The sequence below is a fragment of the Capra hircus genome, chromosome 20 (genome assembly GCF_001704415.2).
Source record: "Capra hircus breed San Clemente chromosome 20, ASM170441v1, whole genome shotgun sequence".
NCBI lineage: Eukaryota > Metazoa > Chordata > Mammalia > Artiodactyla > Bovidae > Capra > Capra hircus.
The window spans coordinates 25,034,091-25,062,031 of NC_030827.1; the positions used below are offsets into that span (position 1 = coordinate 25,034,091).

General features: G+C 39.5%; 1 protein-coding gene across 3 annotated transcripts in view; it reads left to right on the plus strand.

Moving 5' to 3' along the window:
- ARL15 (ADP ribosylation factor like GTPase 15) overlaps positions 1-27,941 on the plus strand; it is a 491,463-nt gene that overhangs the window by 212,290 nt on the left and 251,232 nt on the right. For all 3 annotated transcript variants that reach the window (XM_018065561.1, XM_013972780.2, XM_018065559.1), the window contains exon 4: positions 24,727-24,935. In XM_018065561.1, the coding sequence (XP_017921050.1) occupies positions 24,727-24,935 (209 nt within the window). The remainder of the gene's footprint in view (positions 1-24,726; positions 24,936-27,941) is intronic.

Sequence of the window (27,941 nt, forward strand, 5' to 3'; positions counted from 1 at the left end):
AAAATATTTACAGATGAAATTATGTAATATCTGAAATTTGCTTTAAAATAACATAGGAAGAATTAGATGAAACTGGTTTGGACAGAATTGATGGTTGCCAAGGCTGAGTGATGATGTTCATCATACTTTTCTGATTACTTAGTATATGCTCAAATTTTTCCATAATTGTAAATGAAATATTAGGAATATAATCCCAGTAAATGTTCATCATTTACTTGATGAACATCAGAAACCCTACCGTATGATCAAAGGACAGGGTGGCTATTCCATGCTGCATTAAATCTGAACTGCTATGTTTTTTATTTGTTCTTTGCCTTTGTTTTCTCTCCTGTAGTTGTTGCTGATCTTCTCTTCTCTTTTTCTTTTTATAATTTCTTGATTTAGTCTCTTTTGTAACTATTTCTATTTTGCTACTGTCCACGTGCCTGTCTCTGGTGGATTCTCTCTCTCCTCCATCTCTTACATAATGATTTACTACTTCTAATATGCTCTGAGCAGAAAGCCAAGAAGCTAAGTGTGATCATATTTTTTTCTAGGCAAGATTTCTCTGTGGGCCTGAGGGACTTTTTAGAGTGTTAAGCATGTGAGCCTTAAGATGTTAATTTGAGGACATTTCTCTTGGCTGCCCCGTGGCTCCTAGTTTTTAGTTGTGTTCTGGATGCTTGAGGCATCCTATGAAAGTTTAAAATATTATACAGTCATATGAGACTTCAAGGAGGGAATTTTGTTTTTAGTGCAGTGATAATGACACAGGAAATGAAATGATTTTATTTACAATTCATTGAAAAGAAATTTAACTTTCCAATTTTTATTACTACATTAAGAAACAGAAGAGTAAATATGTTCTTATGGGAAATAGCATGTTCCTAAGAAGTAGGTTAAAGCCTAAATAACATGATGTCATAAAGATATCAACTCAGTGACCTGTTGGACTGTGAGCTCATGAGTCAGGCAGGGGCCATGTCCAGCTAGTTTACCACTGTATATTCGTTGTTCCATGCTGAGTCTGGTACATGGAAGTCATTCAGTAACTATTTGTTAGTTGATTGAATGAACAGTCTAAATCAGATGACTATTTTTAATTCAACAGACATGACTTCAAGTGAAGATTATATGCTTATTCCTATACGAGCTCACTAAAATATCTGGAAGACTTGGCCTCAGAACATAAGTACAGAGAGGTATAGAGCAGTCATAAAGAATTGAAAATGTTCAAAACACAAGTATTGTTATACATATCCCAGCACTAAAAGGATATATAGGTTGCTCTAGGATCACAGAGGATGGTGAAAGCAATTTTGTTAAAATGAAATTAAAGAAGCCCTCACCATGAGATGATGTTTGGGTTTAGACTTGAAACGTACGTTGGATTTTTCTAAGTATGCCATGGTTGGAGTGTTGGAAAAACAACCCGAGGAAGAATCTATGGTGGATTTCAAAGTCTCCAAGAGCTTAACAGTTACACTCGGGGGTAAATGTCGGTGGTTGATGACTGATTATTTAGGAATAAGGGATAAGGGGTTAAGAATGACTTTTTAGATTCTTAGTTTGGTGGACTGCCAGTCCCCAGACTGGGAATCAAAGAGGCTGGTTTGGAAAAGAATGCATGGTAGGAATGAGTTTGTTTGGGGACAGGTTGAGTTTAAAATACCTGGGAAACATATAGAAATGAATATATGATAGACTGTAAGAAATAAGGGTACTGGTGTTTAGGAGAAAATTAGATGAGAGTATTTGAATTGGTGGTTTTTATGCTATTAGAGGTAGCTGAGACAATGTGAGTAAAGATGTTCCAAAGGAAGATGTGAAAAGTGAGAAGAAAGAGTTCTGTGGAATATGAGCAGTGATAATTCTGAGTTGGAGATCTGTGCACTCTGAGGGCAGAGACCATGTCTTTTTCATTTTCTTGTCTGGGTAGTATTGCATAGCACAGCATATGACAAGCATGAACCCTTCAGAATGGTTTTTTAAAATCTTACCTGTGAAAGAAGTATTTTGGGAATGTAGTATGCTGTTTAGTACATGCTGTTTACCAGAGCAATAATGACTTGCAAGTAAGATCTACATTAAGTTGTTAAGTTTTTCATCCTTTAGTTTATTAGTCCACATATTGAAATTTTCTGTGCATGGCTGCAAATTAATTTTTCACTTCACATTAGTTATCTGTTACTTAGAGACTTTAAAAAAAAATACCACACTTTTTCCTCAGTAAGTTAACCATAGAATTACCATATAACCCAGCAATTCCACTCCTAGAAATATACTCATAATAATTGAAAACAGGCGTTCAAACAATCACGTGTACATCAGCATTCAGGGCAGCTCCATTCATATTAGTCAAAAGTTAGGAACAACCAAAATACCTAACAACAGATGAATGGATAAACAGAATATGGTATATCCATACAATGGGATGAGTCATAAAAGGATCGTCCTCTAAGCTAGAATTTTGTTTACAGATTCCAAGCACAGAAGGCATGCCTATTTCAGAGAAAAGACAAAAAGGGACTGCTCTACTTTAGAAAGAAGCTCAGAGAGATGAGTATTTCAGACAAGAATTATGAAAGGAAGAGAGAGAGCAAGGAAGGGTGTTTTAGTATATTGAAATATGAGACTGCTTATATCCATGGGCAAATTACCTACATATTCATTCTCGTTCACTTATTAATTGACTTAGTCAACAGATACTGAGTACTTGCCCTGTCCTAGAGTCTGCACCGACCCTTGGAGACACAGTGGTGAACCTGCCAAGCAAGGAGGAGCTTTGGGATTTTTAGCAAAGTTGATGAGTCAAGCTATGGACATAGTACCTGGTGAAATTGGTATCTGTATGTAAAAGCTATGGAAAAACTGTGAGAAAGAAGGCTATAAATAATTGCATGCCTGAGGGAAAAAGAGTCCATTTTGTGGTGAGATTTGTTTGCTTTTGTTCCTGTTCATAATCCAGCTACATTTTATTTAAAAGGAGTCCTTGTCAAAGTCAAAAGTAGCACTTCCTACAAATAGCAGCCCTTCCCTTAACTTATACATACTTCTTGAGCTCTCACTGGTGCAGCCACGTGAGCCACTGGAGAGTACAGTGATTTGTGATCATCTGTGCCTTTATAGCAAAAGGGGGGAACATGTATAGGGTAGTAATAGCTCTGTGTGTGTGCATGTGTGTGTATTCCATATGTCAGGCTTGCAGACAACATCAAGTCTCACAGAAGAGCTCAGTTTGTATTAGTGATCAATTTGTTTTTTTTCACATAAAATATGTGATAGTGTCACCTTAATGTTAAATTGATTAATCACACTGTTGCGCTGAAAATCTGGAGGAACGTGCGCTTTCATATGAACAGGAGAAACCTCTATTTTGGCCTTGGGAAGAAGAAATCTGGACAGCCAAGGGGGAGAAAGAAATTGGGGAATAGAAAGTACTAGGGGCTGCAGGAAGGGTGGGATATAGAATTAAAAAGTTACTGGAAAGGAGGAAAGTATGCATTCCCAGTAAAAGCTTGGCCAATTTTTCTAAAATTGGATATATTGGAAACATATCAACACAGAAATCTGTTATCCCCCTCTGCCTATTTCAGTACCTGGTAGGCTTTTACTACCAGATCTCAGAACTAAGGTTTGTTCAGTATTCCAATAAGTTACAGGCTTAAATGGTGGGCAGATAATAATTAGAAAATAATAGTTAACACTTAATGAGCATTGGGAATATTCCAAGCACTATACTAAATGAGTCATCTCATTTAATCTCTAGAATCCTTTCACTGAAAGGGAAAGGACTTAGAACAATTAAGCTGATTATCCAAGGTCACTAAGATGACATGTGGCAGAATTGGGTTTCAAACCCAGTAGCTACAGAGTCCATATTGTTAGTTATTCTACTGTTGACTCTGTATCAGAGCTGGCCTGCTTGTCAGAATTGAACCCAATGCCAGTGCATTGCTTTGTTTTCAAGGAAACTTATGTACCAAAAGTCTGAAAATATTGGAACCTTCTGAAAGTTTTGGAATGTATCTGATCCCTAAGCTAACAGCTGTCCATATTTATGATTTGTAAAACACATTGACTTGTTAATTACATAATTTGAATTATAATGTACCGATCTTCCTTAATTTACCAAAGGGTTATATCCTGATGAACCCATCGTAAATTGAAAATTCTATTGTCAAAAATGCATTTTATATACCTAACCTACCAAACAATACAGCTTGGCCTTACCTACCTTAAATGTACTCAGAACACTTACATTAGCCTGCAGTTGGGCAGAATCATCTCAACACAAGTTTATTTTATAATAAAGTATTGAGCATCTCGTGACTTTTTGGTACTATACTGAAAGTGAAAAGCAGAATGCTCATCTGGGTACAGAATAGTTGTGAGTGTATCAGTTGTTTGCTCTCCTGATCATGCATCTGACTGGGAGTCCAGACACATTCCTGCTGCCCAGCATCATGAAGGGAGTCTCATATGGCATGTCACCAGCCCAGGGACAGATCAGAATTTAAAATTAAAGTATGATTTCTACTGAGTGTGTATCACTGTCGCAATACTATGAAGTTGAAAAAGTGTAAGTCTAACCATAGTAAGTTAAGGATCATCTTTTGCGCATTATTAAGTTAAACATTGGTGTCATTCTCCTGAAGGCTAGACTGTCCCTTTGTTCACTACTTTATGGATTTTGGCCGTTGTTCTGTAATCAATAAGGTTTCAACTAATAGAACCAAGGGAATAGTCCACAAAGGAGAACTTTAACTTTAGGATTTGTGGTAAGCATTACCATCAAGAATGGCAGAGTGTGTCAAGAAAGGGTAAATGTGGGTGGGGTCACATAAGCATTGTAGACTAGGCAGAATTCTCTGAAGGTTTTAGTCCATGAGTAGGTTATATAGTAATAACTTATTTTGGGCCAAATTAATCATAGAGAAGTTGTCATTAGAGAAACTGATAATCTATCTTTGAGGACCAAGGCTTATAATCTGTGACTCTTAATTATTTATTGTTATCTAATGGCTCATCCTCTGTGGTTTAAAACTTTTTCTGTGGGCTGTGAATTTGTGTTAATCTGGAGCCCCACGTTACCTCTGTCAACTTTGTCACGTAGTTGATAAGTTAAAGTCTGCAATTAAAAGAAATACTGGTAAGGGTGAAACAGCAAGTTGTGCTCAAATGCAATAGCATTTCCACAGTATTACAGGGTCATATTTCACCCTGAGTATGTAACAAACATCTTCCACTGCAGCCAGAACATTCCTATTTTGGCTTTCCCCAATCGGTTGCTTTGGTCAATGGCAATTTCAACAAAATTGTTGCCATACTAGCTTTTCTAGTCCAGCCACCAGATTTCCAAAATACTATTTACCAATGTGCTTTACTTTTTGTGTTATGCCAATAGCCCAGGAATTGAAATAGAAAACCCTGCTTACTATTTGGAGCCTTGCAAATTGTGTTCACCCTGGGGGTTTTGGGTCTTCTAGGGAGTCAGCCCTTGGCTTGTACAGGAGCGCAGAAGGGAACATTTTCCCAAGAACTGTTCTCAGTTTTCTCAGTTTTCTGTTCTGAAGTGTTTTCTCTTCATACTTTAAATTTCTCAGGGTTGCTGGTTCTGTTGGCCGTCAGAACAGAGAAGGGGATCTCAAATAGGATAGGATCAAAAAGGATCACCGTGAGAATAGAGTAATGCTCTTATGGCTTTAGTTCAGTCCTTAGCACATGCTGCATCATGGCTTCACATTTCCAGATACTAAAACAGAACCCTGAGAAGACTGAGCAATAAACAAAGTGAAGTTGGGTTTTATATATATATTTTAAAAGTTTTTAACATCAGATGTTGGGTAAGAACTTTCCTGCAGAAGTGGGTATGTGCCAGAAACATAAAAATTTCATGCTAATGACTGTAAACCAACAAAACCAAAGAGATTATTTGTAGATCATGGCATGGTTTTTTTTAGGTAAATTCTACATTCTGCATTTGAGAATTCTGAATAAGTATTTTATAAAAGACTACTCAATTCACTGAAAAAATACTGATTGGATGTCCATTATATGTAAGTCTTCTTGTTGGATGAAGTCAAAGTATGGAATTAATGAGTCACATAAATGCACAAAACTTCCATGTGGCTCTTTCAGTCTAACCAGGAAGATGATATATGCCATCAGATAACTGTTGCAGGGTGGAAGTGTTATGAGCAGAAACAAGAGAAATAGCTAATTTTTCAGAGAAGTTATTTCCAGCTGGAAGATCATGGGAAGCGTGGTAGAATAAGTGATTATATCTGGCTCTTGAATGGAGTTTAGCAATTTGAATGCACGAGAGCTGAAGGGAGAACTGATGTGGCAGAAACTCCAGGCAGAAGGGCAAGACAATCAAAGTGAAGCTGCAAAGCCTGGATCTGGTTCAGGAGAGCAGAAGTTGCATTTGTGGGGTTTACAGGCAAGTAATAGAGAAATGACATAGGAGTAGCCAGTTGAAGCCAGATCATAGAGAACTGTAAATCCTAAATCAAGTAGTTTGGGAATTTAAAGTTATAGACATTTAATATTTTTGAGGACAGTGGTGATATAATCTGAGCTAGCTTTTGGGACAAGTATTAGTAATTTCATTGGATTACCACCAGGACAGAAGTGAGGAGACCAGTTTGAATACTCTTCTGATGATCTAGACAGAAAGTGATAAGATTGTGAACCACAGTGAGAACATAGGAGCAGGGCAGCTATCAGACAGCAAACATAGTCCTCAAGTACAGTTTTTAGGAATCGACATTGAAGGTAATGATGTAAAAAAGTGTTTAGAGTAACACAGATATCCAGGATGTTTGTTGAGGATAAGAAGAAAAGAGGGCAATTGGTGTATCAGCTTGCATAGTGTTTACAATTTTTTTTTTGCAAAAGATAGCCTGAGGACCACCTGTCTCAGAATCTCCTGGGTGGATAGCACACTTTGTGAGAATCTTTCTAAGCACAAAGCATGTGACCACTGGGTTAGAATTTGAACATAATTAGACTAGTGAGATTAGTATGATTGCTATACGGACCTCTTAATTTTGAGATTTTGCTCTCAGCTCCAGTTGGCCTATCTTTGATAGGAGATGGTCAGGGGAGAGTAAAGATTATTCAGTGTAACATCTTTATTTGAAACCAACTCTGTATTTATGCCAAATTAGAGTGGATCTTACTGACCTCTTTTGATATTAAAGATATGTAAGTGTTTGAGGGTCCACTGCAGGGATGGGGGTCAGCAGTGCCCTGCCACTGGGACAGGGACAGAACCGTGGTAGTGCAGGGAGGCGCATATTGGCTGTATCCTTTTGGAGGTCTTCAAAAGTGCTACCATAGAGCCTGGAATTCAGGACTGGGTTGCCTCAGGCCAAACACGTAACAGGAAGTCAGCACAGCCCCACCCATTGGCAGACTATTGCATTGAAGATTTACTGAGCAGTGTTGTCTGACTCAATGAAACTATGAGCCATGCCATGTAGGGACACCCAAGAAGGACAGGTTATGGTGGAGAGTTCTGACAGAATGTGGTCCACTGGAGAAGGGAATGGCAAACCACTTCAGTATTCTTGCCTTGAGAACCCCATGAACAGCATGAAAAGGCAAAAAGATAGGACACTGAAAGATGAACTCCCCAGGTCGGTGGGTGCCCAATAAGCTACTGGAGATCAAGGAGAAATAACTCCAGAAAGAATGAAGAGACAGAGCAAAAGCAAAAACAACACCCAGTTGTGGATGTGACTGGTGATAGAAGCAAAGTCCGATGCTGTAAAGAGCAACGTTGCATAGGAACCTTGAATGTTAGGTCCATGAATCAAAGCTTCCAATCAAATTGAAGTGGTCAAACGGGAGATGGTAAGAGGGAGCATTGACATTTTAGGAATCAGCAAACTAAAATGGACTGAAGTGGGTGAATTTAACTCAGATGACCATTATATCTACTACTGTGGGCAGGAATCCCTTTGAAGAAATGGAGTAGCCATCATAGTCAACAAAAGAGTCCAAATGCAGTACTTGGATGCAATCTCAAAAACGACGGAATGATATCTGTTTGTTTCCAAGGCAAACCATTCAATGTCACGGTAATCCAAGTCTATGCCCCAACCAGTAACGCTGAAGAAGCTGAAGTTGAACAGATCTATGAAGACCTACAAGACCTTCTAGAACTAACACCCCAAAAAGATGTCCTTTTCATTATAGGGGACTGGAATGCAAAAGTAGGAAGTCAAGAAACACCTGGAGAAACAGGCAAATTTGTCCTTGGAGTACAAAATGAAGCAGGGCAAAGGCTAATAGGGTTTTTCCAGGAGAATGCACTGGTCATAGCAAACACCCTCTTTCAACAGCACAAGAGAAGACTCTATACATGGACATCACCAGATGGCCAACACTGAAATCAGATTGATGATATTCTTTGCAACCAAAGATGGAGACGCTCTATACAGTCAGCAAAAACAAGACCAGGAGAGGACTGTGGCTCAGATCATGAACTCCTTCTTGCCAAATTCAGACTTAAATTGAAGAAAGTGGGGAAAACCACTAGACCATTCAGGTATGACCTTAATCAAATCCCTAATGATATACAGTGGAAGTTAAGAAATAGATTAAAGGGACTAGATCTGATAGAGTGCCTGATGAACTATGGACAGACGTTTGTGACATTGTACAGGAGAGGGGAGCAAGACTATCCCCAAGAAAAAGAAATGCAAAAAAGCAAAATGGCTGTCAGAGGAGCCCTTACAAATAGTTGTGAAAAGAAGAGGATCAAAAAGCAAAGGAGAAAATGAAAGAGATACCCTTTTGAATACCGAGTTCCAGAGAATAGCAAGGAGAGATAAGAAAGCTTTCCTCAGTGATCATTGCAAAGAAATAGAGGAAAATAATAGAATAGGAAAGACTTCCTATTCTTCCTATTTCTTCAAGAAAATTAGAGATCCCAAGGGAACATTTCATGCAAAGATGGGCTCAATAAAGCATGGAGAAATGGTATGGACCTAACAGAAGCAGAAGATATTAAGAAGATGTGGCAAGAATACACACAAGAAAAGATCTTCATGACCCAGATAATCACAATGGTGTGATCACTCACCTAAAGCCAGACATCCTGGAATGTGAAGTCAAGTGGACCTTAGCAAGCATCACTACAAACAAAGCTAGTTGAAGTGATGGAATTCGGTTGAGCTATTTCAAATTCTAAAAGATGATGCTGTGAAAGTGCTGCACTCAATATGTCAGCAAATTTGGAAAACTCGGCAGTGGCCAGTGACTGGAAAAGTTCAGTTTTCATTCCAATCCCTAAGAAAGGCAATGCCAAAGAATCCTCAAACTACCTCAAATTGAACTCATCTCACACATTAGTAAAAAAATGCTCAAAATTCACCAGGCCAGGCTTCAACAATACGTGAACCATCAACTTCCAGATGTTCAAGCTGGATTTAGAAAAGGCAGAGGAACCAGAGATCAAATTGCCAACATCCACTGGATCATGGAAAAAGCAAGAGAGTTCCAGAAAAACATCCATTTCGACTTTATTGACTATGCCAAAGCCTTTGACTTTGTGGATCACAATGAACTGTGGAAAATTCTGAAAGAGATGGGCATACCTGACCTGCCTCTTGAGAAACCTGTATGCATGTCAGGAAGCAACAGTTAGAACTGGACATGGAACAACATGGTTCCAAATAGGAAAAGGAGCTCGTCAAGGCTGTATATTGTCACCCTGCTTATTTAACTTCTATGCAGAGTACATCATGAGAAACGCTGGGCTGGAAGAAGCACAAGCTGGCATCAAGATTTCCGGGAGGAATATTAGTAACCTCAGATATGCAGATGACACCACCCTTATGGCAGAAAGTGAAGAAAAACTAAAGAGCCTCTTGATGAAAGTGGAGAGTGAAAAAGTTGGCTTAACGCTCAACATTCAGAAAACTGAGGTCATGGCATTCGATCCCATCACTTCATGGCAAATAGATGGAAAAACAGTGGAAGTAGTGGCAGACTCTATTTTTGGAGGTTCCAAAATCACTGCAAATCGTCACTGCAGCCATGAAATTAAAAGATGCTTACTCCTTGAAAGAAAAATTATGACCAACATAGACAGCATATTAAAAAGCAGAGACATTACTTTTCCAACAAAGGTCTGTCTAGTTAAGACTATGGTTTTTCCATTAGTCATGTACGGATGTGAGAGTTGGACTATAAAGAATGCTGAGCACTGAGGAATTGATCCTTTGAACTGTGGTGTTGGGGAAGACTCTTGAGAATCCCATGGACTGCAAGAAGATCCAACCAGTCCATGCTAACGGAAATCAGTCTTGAATATTCATTGGAAGGACTGAAGGTGAAACTGAAAGTCTAATACTTTGGCCACTTGATGCGAAGAGCTGACTCATTTGAAAAGACCCTGATGCTTTGAAAGACTGAAATCAGGAGGAGAAGGGGATGACAGGATGAGGTGGTTGGATGGCATCACTGACTCAGTGGACATGAGTTTGAGTAAACTCTGGTAGTTGGTGATGGACAGGGAAGCCTGGCGTGCTGTAGTCCATGGGGCTGCAAAGAGTCAGACATGACTGAGTGACTGAACTGAACTTAGAGGGTCCCTGCTCATCAGATCAAGACCCATTGTTTCCCACAGCCAGGCGCTCTCAGTCAGGAAGCTTGCACAAGCCTCTTAACCCCATCCAGAAGGCAGAAAGAAGCAAGAACTACCATCCCGCAGATTCCAGAATGAAAACCACAATCATAGGAAGCTAATCAGAATGATCACATGGCTCACAGCCTTGTGTAACTCAGTGAAGCTCTGGGCCATGCTGTTCAGGGGGCACCCCAGATGGATGGGTCATGGTGGAGATTTGTGACAAAACATGGTCCATTGAAGAAGGGAATAGCAAACCACTTCAGTATTCTTGCCTTGAGAACCCCATAAACAGTATGAAAAGATATAATACTATAAGTTGAGCCCCCCAGGTCAGTAGGTGTCCAGTATGCTACTGAGGAAGAGCTAAAGTCTTGCTCAGAAAGAATGAAGAAACTGGGCCAAAGCGGAAATGATGCTTGGTAGCAGATACGGTGGCGGTGAAAGTAGTCTGATTCTGTACAGAACAATATTGCATAGGAAATGGAATGTTAGGTCCATGTATCAACGTAAGTTGGACATGGTCAAGTAAGTAGGAAGAGTGAGCATTGACATTTTAGGAGTTAGTTGCACTAAAATGGACTGAATGGGCATATTTAACTCAAATGACCAGTATATCTACTAATGTGGACAAGAATCCTTTAGAAGTAATGTTAAAGTTCTCATAGTCAAGAGAAGAGTCTGAAACGCAGTGCTTGGGTACAGTCTCAAAAATGATAGAATGGTCTCTGTTTGTTTCCAAGGCAAACCATTCAGCATCACAGTAATCCAAGTCTGTGCCCTAACCACTAATGTCAAAGAAGCTGAAGTTGAATGGTTCTATGAAAACCTACAAGACCTTCTACAACTAACACCAAAAAGCAATGTCCTTTCCTTGTAGGGGATTGGAATGCAAAAGTAGGAATTCAAGAGATACCTGAAGAATCAGGCAAGATTGGCCTTCGAGTACAAAATGAAGCAGGGGAGATGTTAACCAAGTTTTGCCAAGAGAACACACTGGTCATAGCAAACCCTCTTCCAATAGCACAAGAGATGACTGTATACATGGACATCATCAGATGTTCAATATTGAAACTAGATTGATTATATTCTTTGCAGCCAAAGTTGGAGAAACTCTATACAGTCAGCAAAACAAGACTTGGAGCTGACTGTGGCTCAGATCATCAGTTCCTTATTGCAAAATTTACACTTATATTTAAGAAAGTAGGGAAAACCACTAGACCATTAATATATGACCTAAATCAAATCCCATGTGATTATACAGTGGAGATGACAAGTGGATTCAGGGATTAGATCTGGTAGAGTGCCTGAAGAACTATAGATGGAGATTTATAACATTGTCCTGGAGGTAGTGACCAAAACCATCCCACACAAAAAAATGCAAAAAGGCAAAGTGTTTGTCTGAGAAGGCCTTACAAATAGCTGAGAAGATAAGAGAAATGAAAGACAAAGGAGAATGGGAAAAATATAACAATGGAATGCAGAGTTCCAGAGAATAGCAGGGAGAGATAAGAAAATCTTCTTAAGTGAACATACAGAGCTATGGCTCAGAGGGTAAAGCATCTGCCTGCAATGCCAGAGACCCACGTTAAATCCCTGGGTTGAGAAGATCCCCTGGAGAAGGAAATGACAACCCACTCTAGTACTCTTGCCTGGAAAATCCCATGGACAGAGAAGCCTAGTAGGCTACAGTCCATGGGATCGCAAAGAGTTGGACACAACTGAGCGAATTCACTTCACTTCTTAAGTGAGCAATGCAAAGAAATAGAGGAAAACGATAGGATGGGAAAGACTAGAAAACTCTTCAAGAAAATTGGAGATACTAAGTGAACATTTAATGCAAAGATGGGCATGGTACAGGACCTAACAGAAGCAGAAGATATTAAGAAAAAGTGACAAGAATACACAGAAGAACTATACAAAAAAGGTCTTAATGACTCAGATAACCACAATGATGTGGTTACTCACCTAGAGTCATACATCCTGGAGTGTGAAGTCAAGTGGGCCTTAGGAAGCATTACTATCAACAAAGCTAGTGGAGGTGATGGAATTCTAGCTGAGCTATTTCAGATCCTAAAAGATGATTCTGTTAAAGTGCTGCATTCAATATGCCAGCAAATTTAGAAAACTCAGCAGTGGCCACAGGACCAGGAAAGGTTAGTTTTCATTCTAATCCCAAAGAAAGAACAATGCCAAAGAATGTTCAAATTATAGTACAACTGCACTCGTTTCACATGCTAGCAAAGTAATGCTCCAAATCCTTCAAGCTATACTTCAACAGTTCCTGAACTGAGAACTTCCAGATAATGCAAACTGGATTTAGAAAAGTCAGAGAAACCAGAGATCAGATTGCCAATATCAGTTAGATCATAGAAAAAGCAAGGGAATTCCAAGTCTTATGTCTGCTTCATTGATTATACTAAAGCATTGGACTGTGTGGATCACAACAAACTGCGGAAAATTCTTCAAGAGATGGAAATACCAGACCACCTTAGCTGCCTCCTGAGAAACCTGTATGCAGGCCAAGAAGCAACAATCAGAAATGGTCACGGAACAAAAAACTGGTTCAAAACTGAGAAAGGAGTACGTCAAGGCTGTTACCTGCTTATTTAACTTCTATATGCAGTACATCATGAGAAATACCAGGCTGGATGAATCACAGACCAGAACCAAGATTGCCGAGAGAAATATCAACAACCTCAGATATACAGGTGATACCACTCTAAACAGCAGAAAGCAAAGAGGAACCAAAGAGTTGCTTGATGAGGGTTAAAAAGGAGTATGAAAAATCTGGCTTAAAACTCAACATTCAAAAGACAAAGATCTTGTCATCCAGTTCTGTCACTTCATGGCAAATGGATGGGGAAAAAGTGAAAACAGTGACAGATTTTATTTTCTTGGACTCCAGAATAACTGTGGACTCTGTCAGCAGACATGAAATTAAATACACATGCTCCTTGGAGGAAAAGCTATGAAACACCTAGACAGTATATTAAAAAGCAGAGACATCACTTTGCTGATGAAGGTACCTATAGTTAAAGCTGTGATTTTTCCAGTAGTCATGTATGGATGTGAGAGTTGGACCATAAAAAAGGCTGAGCACTGAAGAATTGATGCTTTTGAATTGTGGTGCTGGAGAAGACTCTTGAGTGTCCCTTGGACTGCAAGGAGATCAAGCCAGTTAATTCTAAAGGAAATTAACCCTAAATATTCACTGGAAGGACTGATGCTGAAGCTGAATCTCCAGTACTTTGGCCACCTGGTGTGACGAGTCGACTTATTGAAAAAAACCCTGATTCTGGGAAAGATTGAGGGCAGGAGGAGAAGGGGGTGACAGAGAATGAGATGGTTGAATGGTATCATCAGTTTGATGGACATGAGTTTGATTGAACCAACACTGGAAGGCAGTGAATGACAGCAAAGCCTGGTGTGCCACAGTCAATAGAATCGCAAAGAATTGGACATGACTTAGCAACTGAACAACAATAACAACAGTCTATAATTATTGAAACCTATATGGGATCCTAGACCCTTTGTTTTCTTAAATTATTGAGACCTCAGAGAGTTTTTGTTTATATATAATATCTTATGTGCATGTATTGATACTTATATATTTCAATATTTACTATGTACTGGAAAAGGTCAGTTTTCATCCCAATCCCAAAGAAAGGCGATGCCAAAGAACGCTCAAACTACCACACAATTGCACTCATCTCACACACTAGTAAAGTAATGCTTAAAATTCTCTAAGCCAGGCTTCAGCAATACATGAACTGTGAACTTCCAGATGTTCAAGCTGGTTTTAGAAAAGGTAGAGAACCAGAGATCAAATTGCCAACATCCGATATATCATTGAAAAAGCAAGAAAGTTCCAGAAAAACATCTATTTCTGCTTAATTGACTATGCCAAAACCTTTGACTGTGTGGATCACAATACACTGAAAAATTCTGAAAGAGATGGGCATACCAGACCACCTGATCTGCCTCTTGAGAAACTTATATGCAGGTTAGGAAGCAACAGTTAGAACTGGACATGGAACAACAGACTGGTTCCAAATGGGAAAAGGAGTACGTCAAGGCTGTATATTGCACCCTGCTTATTTAACTTCTATGCAGAGTACATCATGAGAAACTCTGGGCTGCAGGAAGCACAAGCTGGAATCAAGATTGCCGGGAGAAATATCAATAACTTCAGATATGCAGATGACTCCACCCTTATGGCAGAAAGTGAAGAAGGACTAAAGAGCTTCTTAATGAAAGTGGAGAGTGAAAAAGTTGGCTTAAAGCTCAACATTCAGAAAACTAGGATCATGGCATCTGGTCCCATCACTTCATGGCAGATATGGGGAAAGAGTGGAAACAGTGGCTGACTTTATTTTTAGGGGCTCCAAAATCAGTGCAGATGGTGATTGAAGCCATGAAATTAAAAGACGCTTACTCCTTGGAAGGAAAGTTATGACCAACCTAGATAGCATATGAGAAAGCAGAGACTTTCCTTTGCCAACAAAGGTCTAGTCAAAACTGTGGTTTTTCCAGTAGTCATATATGGATGTGAGAGTTGGACTATAAAGAATGCTGCGCACCAAAGAATTGATGCTTTTGAACTGTGGTGTTGGAGAAGACTCTTAAGATTGCCTTGGACTGCAAAGAGATACAACCACTTCATCCTAAAGGAAATCAGTCCTAAATATGTATTGAAGGACTGATGTTGAAGCTGAAACTCCAAAACTTTGGCCACCTGATATGAAGAACTGACTCATTTGAAAAGGCCCTGATGTTGGGGAAAGATTGAAGGTGGGAGGAGAAGGGGAAGACAGAGGATGAGATGGTTGAATGGCATCAGCAACTCAATTGACATGAGTTTGAGTAAACTCTGGGAGTTGGTGACGGACAGGGAGGCCTGGCATGCTGCAGTCCCTGGGGTGGCAAAGAGTTGGACACAACTGAGCGAGTGAACTGACTCTCTGACTAAGTTTTCACATTTTATTCTTTAACTAAAAGAAAAAAGTTTCACTTTGTATTTTTTAATCATCATTTGCAATGTGGTATCTGAAAAATTCACCTCAGTGAATGCTTTTTATTTGGTAATGTCATATCCATTGATCAGTCTTGTGCTTTGAGTGTGTATTTTTATCTATACATGATTTTGTACAGTGTACATTTTTCATTTGGGAAATATTGATTAATAAGTTAGGTACATCTTTCAGATGTTGACACATTTTATTTTAAATATCTGTTAATATCATCATCAGTCTTATCATTGAGTGGCTGTCAAGATCTCTGTGAGACAAAAATTTTTCCAAAATTCTTGTTTTGGCTTGAGAACAGATTTTACCACTCAAAACAAATAGTGTCAGTTGTTTTTCTTCAAGTGTTCAGTTTACAGAATCATTTTTGAGAAAATGTCTATCAGATACTCAAGACTGAATAGAATCGTAGTTTTTCAGTTGAAACTTCAAGTAAAAATGTGGTTCCAGGAAATTATGAACAGCTAGTTTAGCTCACAGTTCAGTTGCTCCAGGGGTTATCCTCCAAACAACCAGGTGCTTTGGTGTGTAGCAGAAATGCTTTTTGTCTGCTTCTCATTTCATTTTTTTTTAAACTGGCATTTTTAAGAGCTGATTTGATAAAACTAAAACTTTTTACTGCTTTATTTAGTTCATTCTTAAGTGAAATTCATGCCACCCCACCCCCATCCCTACATGGTGGTCAAGGGTACAGTGACTACTCGTTTACAGCCAGTACCTATGGTCATGATAGGATGCCTGCAGGTTTAGTCACCTTTGTTTGGCACCATTAGTGAAAATGTCAATGTGGTGAAAATAACAAATAACATCTTGTAATTATGAAAAGAATGTTGTTCCCTGAGTCTCTAGAAAATACCTTGAGGAATGGCTACTTCTTCGGCTGGAAAATGTATGATGATTGAGTAAATCAAGTCTTGGTTATTTATTTACATATAATAATGATTTGGGGTGGGGGTGGGGCTTCTGCTCCTGAGGAAAGAGCTAGTCAAATGGCCTAAACTGACCTTTATATGCTATTTGGGGAGGTAGCTGGGGGAACCTTTGTTGGTGTCCCCTATCACTCCATTTCCGTGAGCACCAGACTGACTTTTCAACAGCTTAGACCTCCTGGAATTCTTTGTCTGGGAATGTTCTCTGGCTGCTGGAGCCTGGTCTGCCTGAGTGCCCTGGGCAAAGCCAAATAAATTAAGATAATATAGAAAATTCAGTTATTCAGTTGCACTGGCTACATTTCAAGGGCTCAGTAGCCACATGTAGTTAGCCTAACCCTAGCCTTTTAATTTAATATGAGGGAACTGAGCTTTTTTGTGGGGGAGGGGATGCTACAAATAACAAAATTGTCTTCTAAAATTGGCTTGAATAATTGGCATTTAGTATGCTCAAAGAATGAGTCCTCATTATTTAGGGGATAGGTTCTGCTGCTCCGCACTGTTCTCAAAGATCCAGGCTCTTTCTGTCTTCCCATTCTGACATCCTCAACATAGTGGTATGTCTCCTTCAAAGCTGTTAGAAGACTAGCAGTATTCAAAGCATCACCCACCCACCTAATGAAATCTAAACACTGGAAGAAAGAGGCAGCTCTCTTTGGGCATCATTCTTGTTGTTGAGGAGCAAAATCTTTCGAGAAGCTCCTAGCAGACTTTTGTTGAGTCCCGTTTCACCAGAACTGACTCATATGCCCATGTGGCCGGAGAGAGGCTGGGAGTACCAGTCCCTGGTGTTTTTAACCTCTATAATGATAGAATGGCTCTGCTGGAATGTGAGTGCTATGAAGACTGAAAGTCTGGTCTGGTTTTGTTTCCTTCTATGTCCCCAGCACCTAAGTTAGTATCTGATGCTGAGTAGGTAGCTCTTGTTTTTGTCGTTCCGTTGTTAAGTTGTGTTGCGCTGCAGCACACCAGGCTTCCCTCTCCTTTACTGTCTCCCAGAGTTTGCTCAAACTTATATCCTTTGAGTCGGTGATGCCATCTAACCATCTCATCCTCTTGTCTCCTTCTCCTCCTGCCCTCAGTCTTCGCCAGCATCAGGGTCTTTTCCAGTGAGTCGGCTCTTTGCATCAGATGGTAAAAATATTGGAGTTTCAGTTTCAGCATCAGTCCTTCCAATGATTACTTAGGATTGATATCTTTTAGATAAATTAATTGAACAAGTCCGTGGTGTGCCATAGAAATGAACCTGCCATGGAGGACTTTATGCTCCTGTCTTCTCTCTCTCGTTGTGATGCCTTGAACCAGGCTATTGTGATTGATTGCTCTCAGAATTAGCTGTTAGGTATCCGACTTGGGTAATGAGAATATTCGGCAACATCTTCCACCCAATCCCTCTACTGTTTAAACCCCTCATTTGGTTTTTAATTTAAAAGAAGAAAATACAGATCAGGTTTGAGTTTAGTATTTATCCTTTTTATATAACAGTTGTAATTTCAGGGACACAGAGCAAGCAGTTTCCAATCATTAAAATAAGAGTGGGCTCTAACTGCTGTTGGATACTATGTCCTGTGTGCATTACCCTGTGTAGATTTGCTTTGTGAGTTAGGAAGGCTGAGATGTGGGCATCAAACAGGTGTTCTGAATTTCCCTAGTTAGGCTCACATCTCAAAGCACCTGGCAGCTGGGTGGATGACAACATCCATTTCTTATTTGAATCTGGTAACTGAACTGAGGCCGCTCGGCTGGACTAACCAGCTGTATCCCACCCATCACCCTGTGCTGGTTTACGTGGCCCTGATCTGTATTGAAGCTGCTGCTGACTGAAGCTATTGTGTGGAAGGCTGAAATGGAACTTAGAATTCCAAGCTCAGAGCTTGTGATGAAAGTCAGAAATGCGAAGGTTGAGCAGATGTGGCTTAAAGATTAAAGAAAAAGTTCTTTCAGTTTTAATAATAATGTATTCATATATTATGTCATACACAGGGCATTCTTTAAAGTTGTGGTATTTGTCTTTGGATTTGTTTCATCTACCAAGACAGTCCTAGGATTGTCATTTCATCTCACTAGGTGACTTATGTGCTCCAAAATATGACAGATGAAAACACTTCACGAGTTGGTGTTCTAGTATGTTCCATGCATTTCTACTGGACAGGTTCCATTAAAACATGCATCTGGTTTTCTTTTTGTTATACTTGACTCACTGAAGTGAAAGTGAAAGTTGCCTAGTCGTGTCCGACTCTTTGTGACCCCATGGGCTATACAGTCCATAGAATTCTCCAGGCCAGAATACTGGAGCGGGTAGCCATTCCCTTCTCCAGGGGATCTTCCCAACCCAGGGATCGAACCCAGGTCTTCCACATTTCAGGCAGATTCTTTACCAGCTGAGCCACCAGGGAAGCCCAAGAATATTGGAGTGGATAGCCTCTCCCTTCTTCAGCAGATCTTCCTGACCCAGGAATCGAACCCAGGAACCTGATCCAGGAGTCCGCATTGCAGGCAGATTCTTTACCAGCTGAGCTACCAGGGAAGCCCTTGACTCCCTGGATACCCTCCAATTGTTTGGCCATGTTTTCTTCCTCTCATACAGTTGCAGGCCTCATTTCTGATCAAGATTACTTTACAAGCTTTGAGCGTTTGAGCTAAGAGGAATAATGGCTTTCTAAATACTTCTTATAGGTTGTAGCTCAGTGACTTGTATAGAATAGGCACTTAATAATACTATTCGTTCAATTAATTGGTTGGGAAATGTTCCTGGACAGGTTCCCACTCTGAGCATTAATATGTATAAGCACTGAGGTACCTTTTATTCTAACAGGTTCCGTTCCCTCTCCCCACCCTGCCTTAGCTTATGTGGTAGTAGAGTTCTTTATTGGGCTTTGTCACTTTTGTAGTCAATGATCCTTCTATTTCAATCACGCTAGACCTAAATATATTCCTAGTTGCTTAGCCTTGGACATAATATAAAATTGGACACATTTTATTGATAAAATGAGAGTGATAAAAGCACCTACTTCATAAGACTATCATGGCTAATGAATTAATACATGTAAACACTTCGTACAACCAACAGTTATTTCAGAACTGTAGTTGGTCAACCTCAGCTATTGGTTGGCTATAGATACAAAAGTTTGGTGAAATCAGTGAAAGCATTCTGTGAGCAGTAATGAGCTCTATGGAATATACCTTATGATAAGGTATGTTGCATATATTCTTATTATATTAAAATTGTGTGCTACACATCATTTTTGCTGGTAGAATTTATAAAAAGCTTGTGTATGGATACATGTGCACACAGCATTTTTGTTGTTTTAGACATTTACCACCAGGTAATACTGTCTCTACTTTTGTTCTTCAAGCTTATGGATGTTTCTCTCTCATATGGATAATGTCTGGATGTAGCCTGTAGCAGATGCTGTTGATATCCTACCCAGATCTCCTTTATTGGGCCAGTGCCTCCATCTCCCAGCTGCTGCGGGTATTGGCTGCTAATGACTCACACCTGTACCCTTCTCCAGAGGCCTGCCCTTGGCTGACAGTAATTGCCTCAACGAAATATATTGGGGAGATTATGAGATCATGCCCCACCACCCTCTCTGTTCCCTAGGGATGACTCATAGCCAATGACTATTCAGGAGTAAAACAGCCCAGCCCCCTTGCCTTTTGGACTGGGTGACTTCCGCAGTTCAGTCCACACTCTAGAATGCCTCATTGGATCAGGCTGAGGCTAGATTTCTGAAACCATATCTTTGCATGGTCCCTTTCTGCTTTCACTCCAGTTTCTCCTGACAGAACTCTGCATATACTCAAGTGTGTGAGAGACACAGCTCAGGCTCTGCACGTAGGGAACTTGACCTAAGATATGCTAATTTCAGTGCCACTGTTGTTTTCTTAGTTCTACCATCACTTATGAAACTAATTAACTATGTATTAAATAATCTCTAGCATAAACTGAAAGTGAAGGAGGAGAGTGAAAAAGTTGGCTTAAAGCTCAACATTCAGAAAACGATCGTGGCATCTGGCCCCATCACTTCGTGGGAAATAGATGGGGAAACAGTGGAAACAGTGTCAGACTTTATTTTTTTGGGTTCCAAAATCACTGCAGATGAGGACTGCAGCCATGAAATTAAAAGACGCTTACTCCTTGGAAGAAAAGTTATGACCAACCTAGATAGCATATTAAAAAGCAGAGACATTACTTTGCCAACAAAGGTCCATCTGGTCAAGGCTATGGTTTTTCCAGTGGTCATGTATGGATACGAGAGTGGGACAGTGAAGAAAGCTGAGCGCCGAAGAATTGATGCTTTTGAACTGTGGTGTTGGAGAAGACTCTTGAGAGTCCCTTGGACTGCAAGGAGATCCAACCAGTCCATTCTAAAGGAGATCAGTCCTGGGTGTTCATTGGAAGGACTGATGCTGAAGCTGAAACTCCAGTACTTTGGCCACCTCATGTGAAGAGTTAATTCATTGGAAAAGACCCTAATGCTGGGAAGGATTGGGGGCAGCAGGAGAAGGGGACGACCGAGGATGAGATGGCTGGATGGCATCACTGACTCGATGGACAGGGTTTTGGGTGGACTCCAGGAGTTGGTGATGGACAGGGAGGCCTGGTGTGCTGCCACTCATGGGGTCACAAAGAGTCAGACATGACTGAGCAACTGAACTGAGCATAAATTTCCTCTCCTTGTTTTGTTTTCTTGGCTGGATAGGCATCAACCCTGCTTGTATCCTCTGTCTTTGCATATTTAAGGTTCAGTTCAGTCTCTTCGTTCTGTCTAACTCTTTGCAATCCCATGGACTGCAGCACACCAGGCTTCCCTGTTCATCACCAATTCCCAGACCTTTCTCAAACTCTTGTCCATCAAGTCGGTGATGCCATCCAACCATCTCATCTTCTGTCATCCCCTTCTCCCGCTTTCAATCTTTCCCATCATCAGGGTCTTTTCCAGTGCGTCAGTTCTTCACATCAGGTGGCCAAAGTATTGGAGCTTCAGCTTCAACATCAGTCCTTGTAGTGAAAACCCAGGACTGATTTCCTTTAGGATGGACTGGTTGGATCTCCTTGCTGTCCAAAGGACTCTCAAGAGTCTTCTCCAACACCACAGTTCAAAAGCATCAATTATTCGGCACTCAGCTTTCTTTATAGTCCAACTCTCACATCCATTCATGACTACTGGAAAAACCATAACTTTGACTAGATGGACCCTTGTTGGTAATGTCTCTGCTTTTTGGTAGGTTGTCTAAGTTGGTCATACCTTTTCTTCCAAGGAGCAAGCATCTTTTAATTGCATGGCTGCAGTCACCATCTGCAGTGACTTTGGAGCCCAAGAAAATAAACTCTGTCACTGTTTTCATTGTATCCCCATCTATTTTCCATGAAGTGATGGCACTGGATACCATGATCTTAGTTTTTTGAATGTTGAGTTTTAAGCCAGCGTTTTCTCTCTCCTCTTTCACTTTCACCAAATGCTCTGTATTTCCTCTTAACTTTCTGCCATAAAGATGGTGTAACCTGCATATCTGAGGTTATTGATATTTCTCCCTGCAGTATTGATTCCATGTCCAGTTCTAACTGTTGCTTCTTGACCTGCATACTGATTTCTCAGGAAGCAGTAAGGTGGTTTGCTATTCCCATCTCTTGAAGAATTTTCCATAGTTTGTTATGATCCACACAAAGGCTTTGGAGTAGTCCATGAAGCAGATGTTTTTCTGGAATTCTCTTGCTTCCCTATGATGCATCGGATGTTGGCAATTTGATCTCAGGTTCCTCTGCCTTTTCAAAATCCAGCTTGTATATCCGAAAGTTCTCAGTTCATGTACTGTTGAAGCCTAGCTTGAAGAATTTCAAGCACTACTCTGCTAGCCTGTGCCATGAGTACAGTTGTGGTAGTCTGAACATTCTTTGGCTTGCCTTTCTTTCGGATTGGAATGAAAACTGACCTTTCCAGGCTTGTGGCCACTTTCGGGTTTTCTAAATTTGCTGATATATTGAGTCAGTGCTTGTACAGCATCATCTTTTAGGATTTCAAATAGCTCAGCTGGAATTCCATCACCTCCACTAGGTTTGTTTGTAGTGATGCTTCCTAAGGCTGACTTGACTTCACACCCCAGAATGTCTGGCTCTAGGTGACTGATCACACCATCATGGTTATCTGGGTCATTAAGATCTTTTTTGTGTAGTCTTCTGTGTATTCTTGCCACCTCGTCTTAATGTCTTCAGCTTCTGTTAGGTCCATACCGTTTCTGTTCTTTATTGCACCCATCTTTGCATGAAATGTTCCTTGGTATCTCTAATTTTCTTGAAAAGATCTCTAGTCTAGATATTTAAGGTTATTCAACATCAAATTTCCTTGATCTTAATGTTTACCTGGCTATTTTTATACAGTATTATAATGAATACTCCAGATTTTAGAATCTCAAAATAAGTTTCAAAGCCTAATTCAATTATACCTCCCTTTTAAATTTTGTTGTAAGAGTTACCTGAGCTGTTTTTTCAACAATACTTAGCTCTGTGCCTGGAATGTAGAAGTCGTTAATAAGTGGTAGCCATTTGATTGATATTACTCTTTTAAGAGACTTGCCCAGACTGAACAGATGGCTCATCCCTTACTCCCAGAGAACCCTAATATGTCCCTTTATAATCTTTCCTCTTCTCCGTGTTATCCCATGGTAAATTGGCTCTCCAGGGGAAGAAAAGACCTGACAGATAGCTTTTCCTGATTTTTCTTGGGGGAAATACTCCTACACTGTCCATTTCCAAGCTACCAAAGTGATTTCACTGAACACAGTTTGAGAAGAGCCACACATTTTACTCTTAGCAGCCAGTACACACCCGTCCCAGTCTCTGCTCTGAATTCCTAACTCTAAGCACACTAGATCCACCGTAGAAGCTAGGTGTTCCGTAGATGACTAAAATATAGTTTTTAACTAGTCATAACTTGATTATATGTATGAAATTGGTAAAATTCCCTGATATCAAATTTTTGTTAACCCATAACTTGTATTGGTTATATAGCTCCATCCCTCCACCCCCCCCACATGCATGCATGCATGGATACACACACACAAATTGCAGATGCTATTCATGAATCAAGGAAAAGGAATTATTCATCATGATATAGTGGGAAATACCCATGCCTTCCCTGAGCAAGTTGTCTACTTACTCAGACGCAGACCTCAAGTTTGTGATTTACTGTATACATCAGTGGAGCGTAGTCACTTCACCTCTCTTATCCCCAGTTTCCTCAGAGTCGGAAGCCTAGTTAGTATATAATTCCATTTCCTTCTTCCCTCATTTTCCTCATTCTTGTATCAAACTTGTAAATTGTGCTAGATGTTTGAAACACAATAAGGAATAAGACTTGGCCTTGGCTGACGAGAATCTTCCTGTCTTATTTTATGAATATCCACCTCACTGAGGCCATGAATGTGCGTGCATGCTCAGTCATATCTGACTCTCTGGGACTCTATGGACTGTAGCCCACCAGGCTCCTCTGTCTGTGGAATTTTCCAGGCAAGAATATTGGAGTGGGTTGCAATTTCCTTTTCCAGGGGATCTTCCTGACCCAGGGATCTAAACCCACATCTCTTGTGTCTTCTGAGTTGACTGGTAGATTCTTGCCAAATGGAGTTATGCAAATATGCCAAAGACCAAGATTTTACTTCATCAAGAGTTTAGCACTTCAACACATAAGGTATTGTCCTAATAGCTTTCTGTTTAAATTAAACAAAGTTGCCCTGATCACTAAGTGGTTCTCTTACTGATGTTAATGGTATGGAGAGAAGCCTTGGTGAACAGCTTTGTTATTCTGCTCTCTGAGTTAGGCTCAGACTCAGTTTATAGAGAGGGTGGTTTATTCAGGACTATTAAGCAAATCTTTAAACATTCTTTTGAGTTTAAGAAATACTTAGCCTGATTCTTTCTTCCATATTTTGATAAGAAAGGCATGAAGAATGACTCTTAAACTTTTGTGTTCTCCTTCAAGGCTGTATCCACCCATTGACTCCAATGCCTTTGTTCTCATCAAATGTGATCTCTGCACTTAATTTTCAAAGCAATGTTGGTGTCCAATAGGAAATTATTGTTGGGAACATTTTTCATGTTGCTGAAAGCTATATTTAAAATGAGAATTTGTTTTGTTTCTGACAGGGGCTGATAATATCCGGAAATACTGGAGCCGCTACTACCAAGGATCTCAAGGGGTAATATTTGTATTAGACAGTGCCTCTTCAGAAGATGATTTAGAGACTGCTAGAAATGAACTGCACTCAGCTCTTCAGCACCCACAATTATGCACTTTACCCTTTTTAATACTGGCCAATCATCAAGACAAGCCAGCTGCTCGATCAGTACAAGAGGTATGTCTCACGAAGGTAACAGCTCTTGGTCTGTCTGTCTGTTGCGCTTGTGCTGCCATGCTGGAATCTGAAAAAATTCCTGTAATTAGAGATATGCTGGTTATACTGTTTCTCAACATGAAATTTTAGGTTATGGAAAAAGAAAGCCTGTATTAATCTTATGGACATTATTATTCATACCTCTAATCCCACTTTGAGATCATAGGTGGTTTTTTTTTTTTAACCATTTAGCAAAAGTTAGAGGATTTATCTGAAGATATTTCTCATCTATTTTTGAGGGCTAAAGGTCTGGTTATTTAACCTTTGTGTTTTTAGCCAACCAGCTTACTTAGTTCATTCTTCTTTTCAAGGAAGGCATCATGTGTGTTACCAGGCATCATTCGCCCTCAGATGTCATGTTGTTGTCCCCTGTAATGCCCTCTGCTCACTAGAAGCAGTGGGTACTATTCTGTAATCAGCGAGGCTGAAAATTGATGTCTTATCTTGCAAGTTCCATGCCACCGAATACCTTTTAATATGGACCCATTCTTTATCTTCCGTATTTCATTTCATTTCTTAGCTTGTATCTCTCCTATAAAAGCATGAGACTAATTGTGGGCAGATAACCACGGTCTCAGCAGAGTTTCTGACTCATAGTACTAAAGTAATAAGATACATGAATAGCTTTCAAAACTTAAATGATAGTGAAGTTTAACCTTCAGTACAGTGAAATCTAAACTTTTGATGTATTCCTTTTCACCTGTAACTCTCAAGGATGTTCTATCACCACCACCTCCCCCTACTTCAAAAGTTCTGTGCTTTTCTTTTATTGACTTTAGAATAATAGAAGCCACACTGCTCTTTAGTCTGAAAAACAGATGAGGAGCCAAGCATATAACGTGTTCTAATTCCAGATTCCCTCCCACTTTGAGTGAGACCTATTGGCAGATAGCTTTGTCCTTGTGCCTGCTTTCTTACCTGTGAAATGGGAATAATGTGATTCTTTTTTAATGAGAAGTGAGTGGGATTAATTTCCTAATTCACTTTGAAGTGTACTAAGTGTAGGAGGTACGATATACAGAGTATTTTCATTTATTTTAGGAAAATAGTAAAGAAGGCAGGGATTTCTTATTAAACAGAGCTTATATGTATCTTTAGTTGCCTTATTCAGCATTAAGTGGTGCTAACCTTTTTTAGATATTGCGAAATACCATACAGATAATATTAAATGATTAAGATTAAAAAGAAAATACAAATCTATTCAAACAATCAGCGATGTACAGATCTTCAGCATTGTAATTGTGGTGCCTTCCTGATTGCTTCTTAAGACCTCAGGTACATTTTTTAACCTCTTAACACCAGTTTTTCTGTCTGTAAAATGGATGTAATAGTGTAATGATGGTTAGTTATAAATGTTAGATTAGTTTATGATTATAAGGTGATTTGCTGAAAAGGCATTGATATCCTTCGATTTACTGTGGAAAATATGAATGTATTACAGAATATACATAGATAATATAAAATCTTGTGTGTTACTAATACATGTTTAATAACACATTATGTGTAGTAATACATAGATGTATTTATACATGAATAAATATAGGTTATGATATGAAATAGATACTATGTAACACTTCAAATCACTTTAAAGACATGTGCTATAGCTGAAAAGATTTTATTTTGCCTTTTTTTTTAATATTTGTTTTTATTTATTTCTTTAACTGTGTTGGGTCTTAGTTGCAGCATGTGGTATCTACTTCCCTGACCAGGGGTCGAACCCCTGGCCCCCTGCGTTGGGAGCATGGAGCCCCAGCCACCGGACCACCAGGGAAGTCCCCTATTTTGCTTTTAAATTAAAAGCTGTTTATATGTTTCCATAGACATCAAAAAAATGAAGCTAATGTGTTCCATAAACCTAACATATGACTCATAGTAATCCTCCTTAGGAATTAAAGACTGCTACACTGAATAAAGGTAGCTTGTAACAATTAATTGCTTAAGAGTATGCCATGTGATTGTTGGCTGGCTGCCTCTTCTAGGAAGAGGACAGCTATCTAACGTCTGTCACTTCAAATTTTTGTTGAGATGAGACAGAACCGAGAATACACTCGCCTGACAATTCATTTTTTCAGATAGAAGAGGTTATGAATGTAGGGTAATCATAGATATACTTTGAAAATTATTCTAAGCTTGTATATACTGGAGCATATGTGTCTTTGACTTTCCTTTTTATTCATATCCATTTAAAATGAATTTTCTACAAAATTTCCACTTGTGATAGGATTTGCAAATGCCATTTTGAAGACTGCTGTAAGCATTTCCCTGTGATTACATACACACATACTGCACCAGGTGCGTGTTTATGGTGTAGACTGCCCTAATTGAATTCATGGACAAATTCCATTGCAGATCTTGAACTTGAGACACAGTGAAGTGCTCAAACCTGCTTTGAATTTGAGAGAGAAAAAAATGGAAGCTTCCTATTTTCCCCATTGCTTGTAAGACAGAGGTTTCTCCATGTAGTATTATGATGCTTTCCTGAAATACTCCTAGGAATGTTTTAGGAATTAATACCTTTTTGTTAGCATAAAAATGGAATTATGAAAATAAATCTTAAAAGTTTTATAAACAGTAACCTCAAAATTGTTGGGAGTAGGCATAAATAGAAGAGGAGAGAGAAGATTGAGAAGTAAACAGAGTTACATGTTATTAGAAATGGGTTGAGAAGTGGTCATCTGTTTATTACTTCCTTTCCTGAGCCTAAAGGTATTACGTGTCCCTTGCTTTGTTGCATATAAACATTTCTATTCATTTCTACCTGCTAATTTGTGTGCACTAATTGCCAGATGCTAAAAAGATGATGTTTTACTCTGCAAAATACCTGTATATTTTAGGTAAAATTCTGTCCTTTCAGGATCAGGGAAAATGCATTCAGTTTACCAAGAAGCACAGATCAGTACTTTGATGCAGTTACAAAAAATGAGGCATAGAGGCTCATCAATTCTTTCCCTACTCTCATTGAAATTA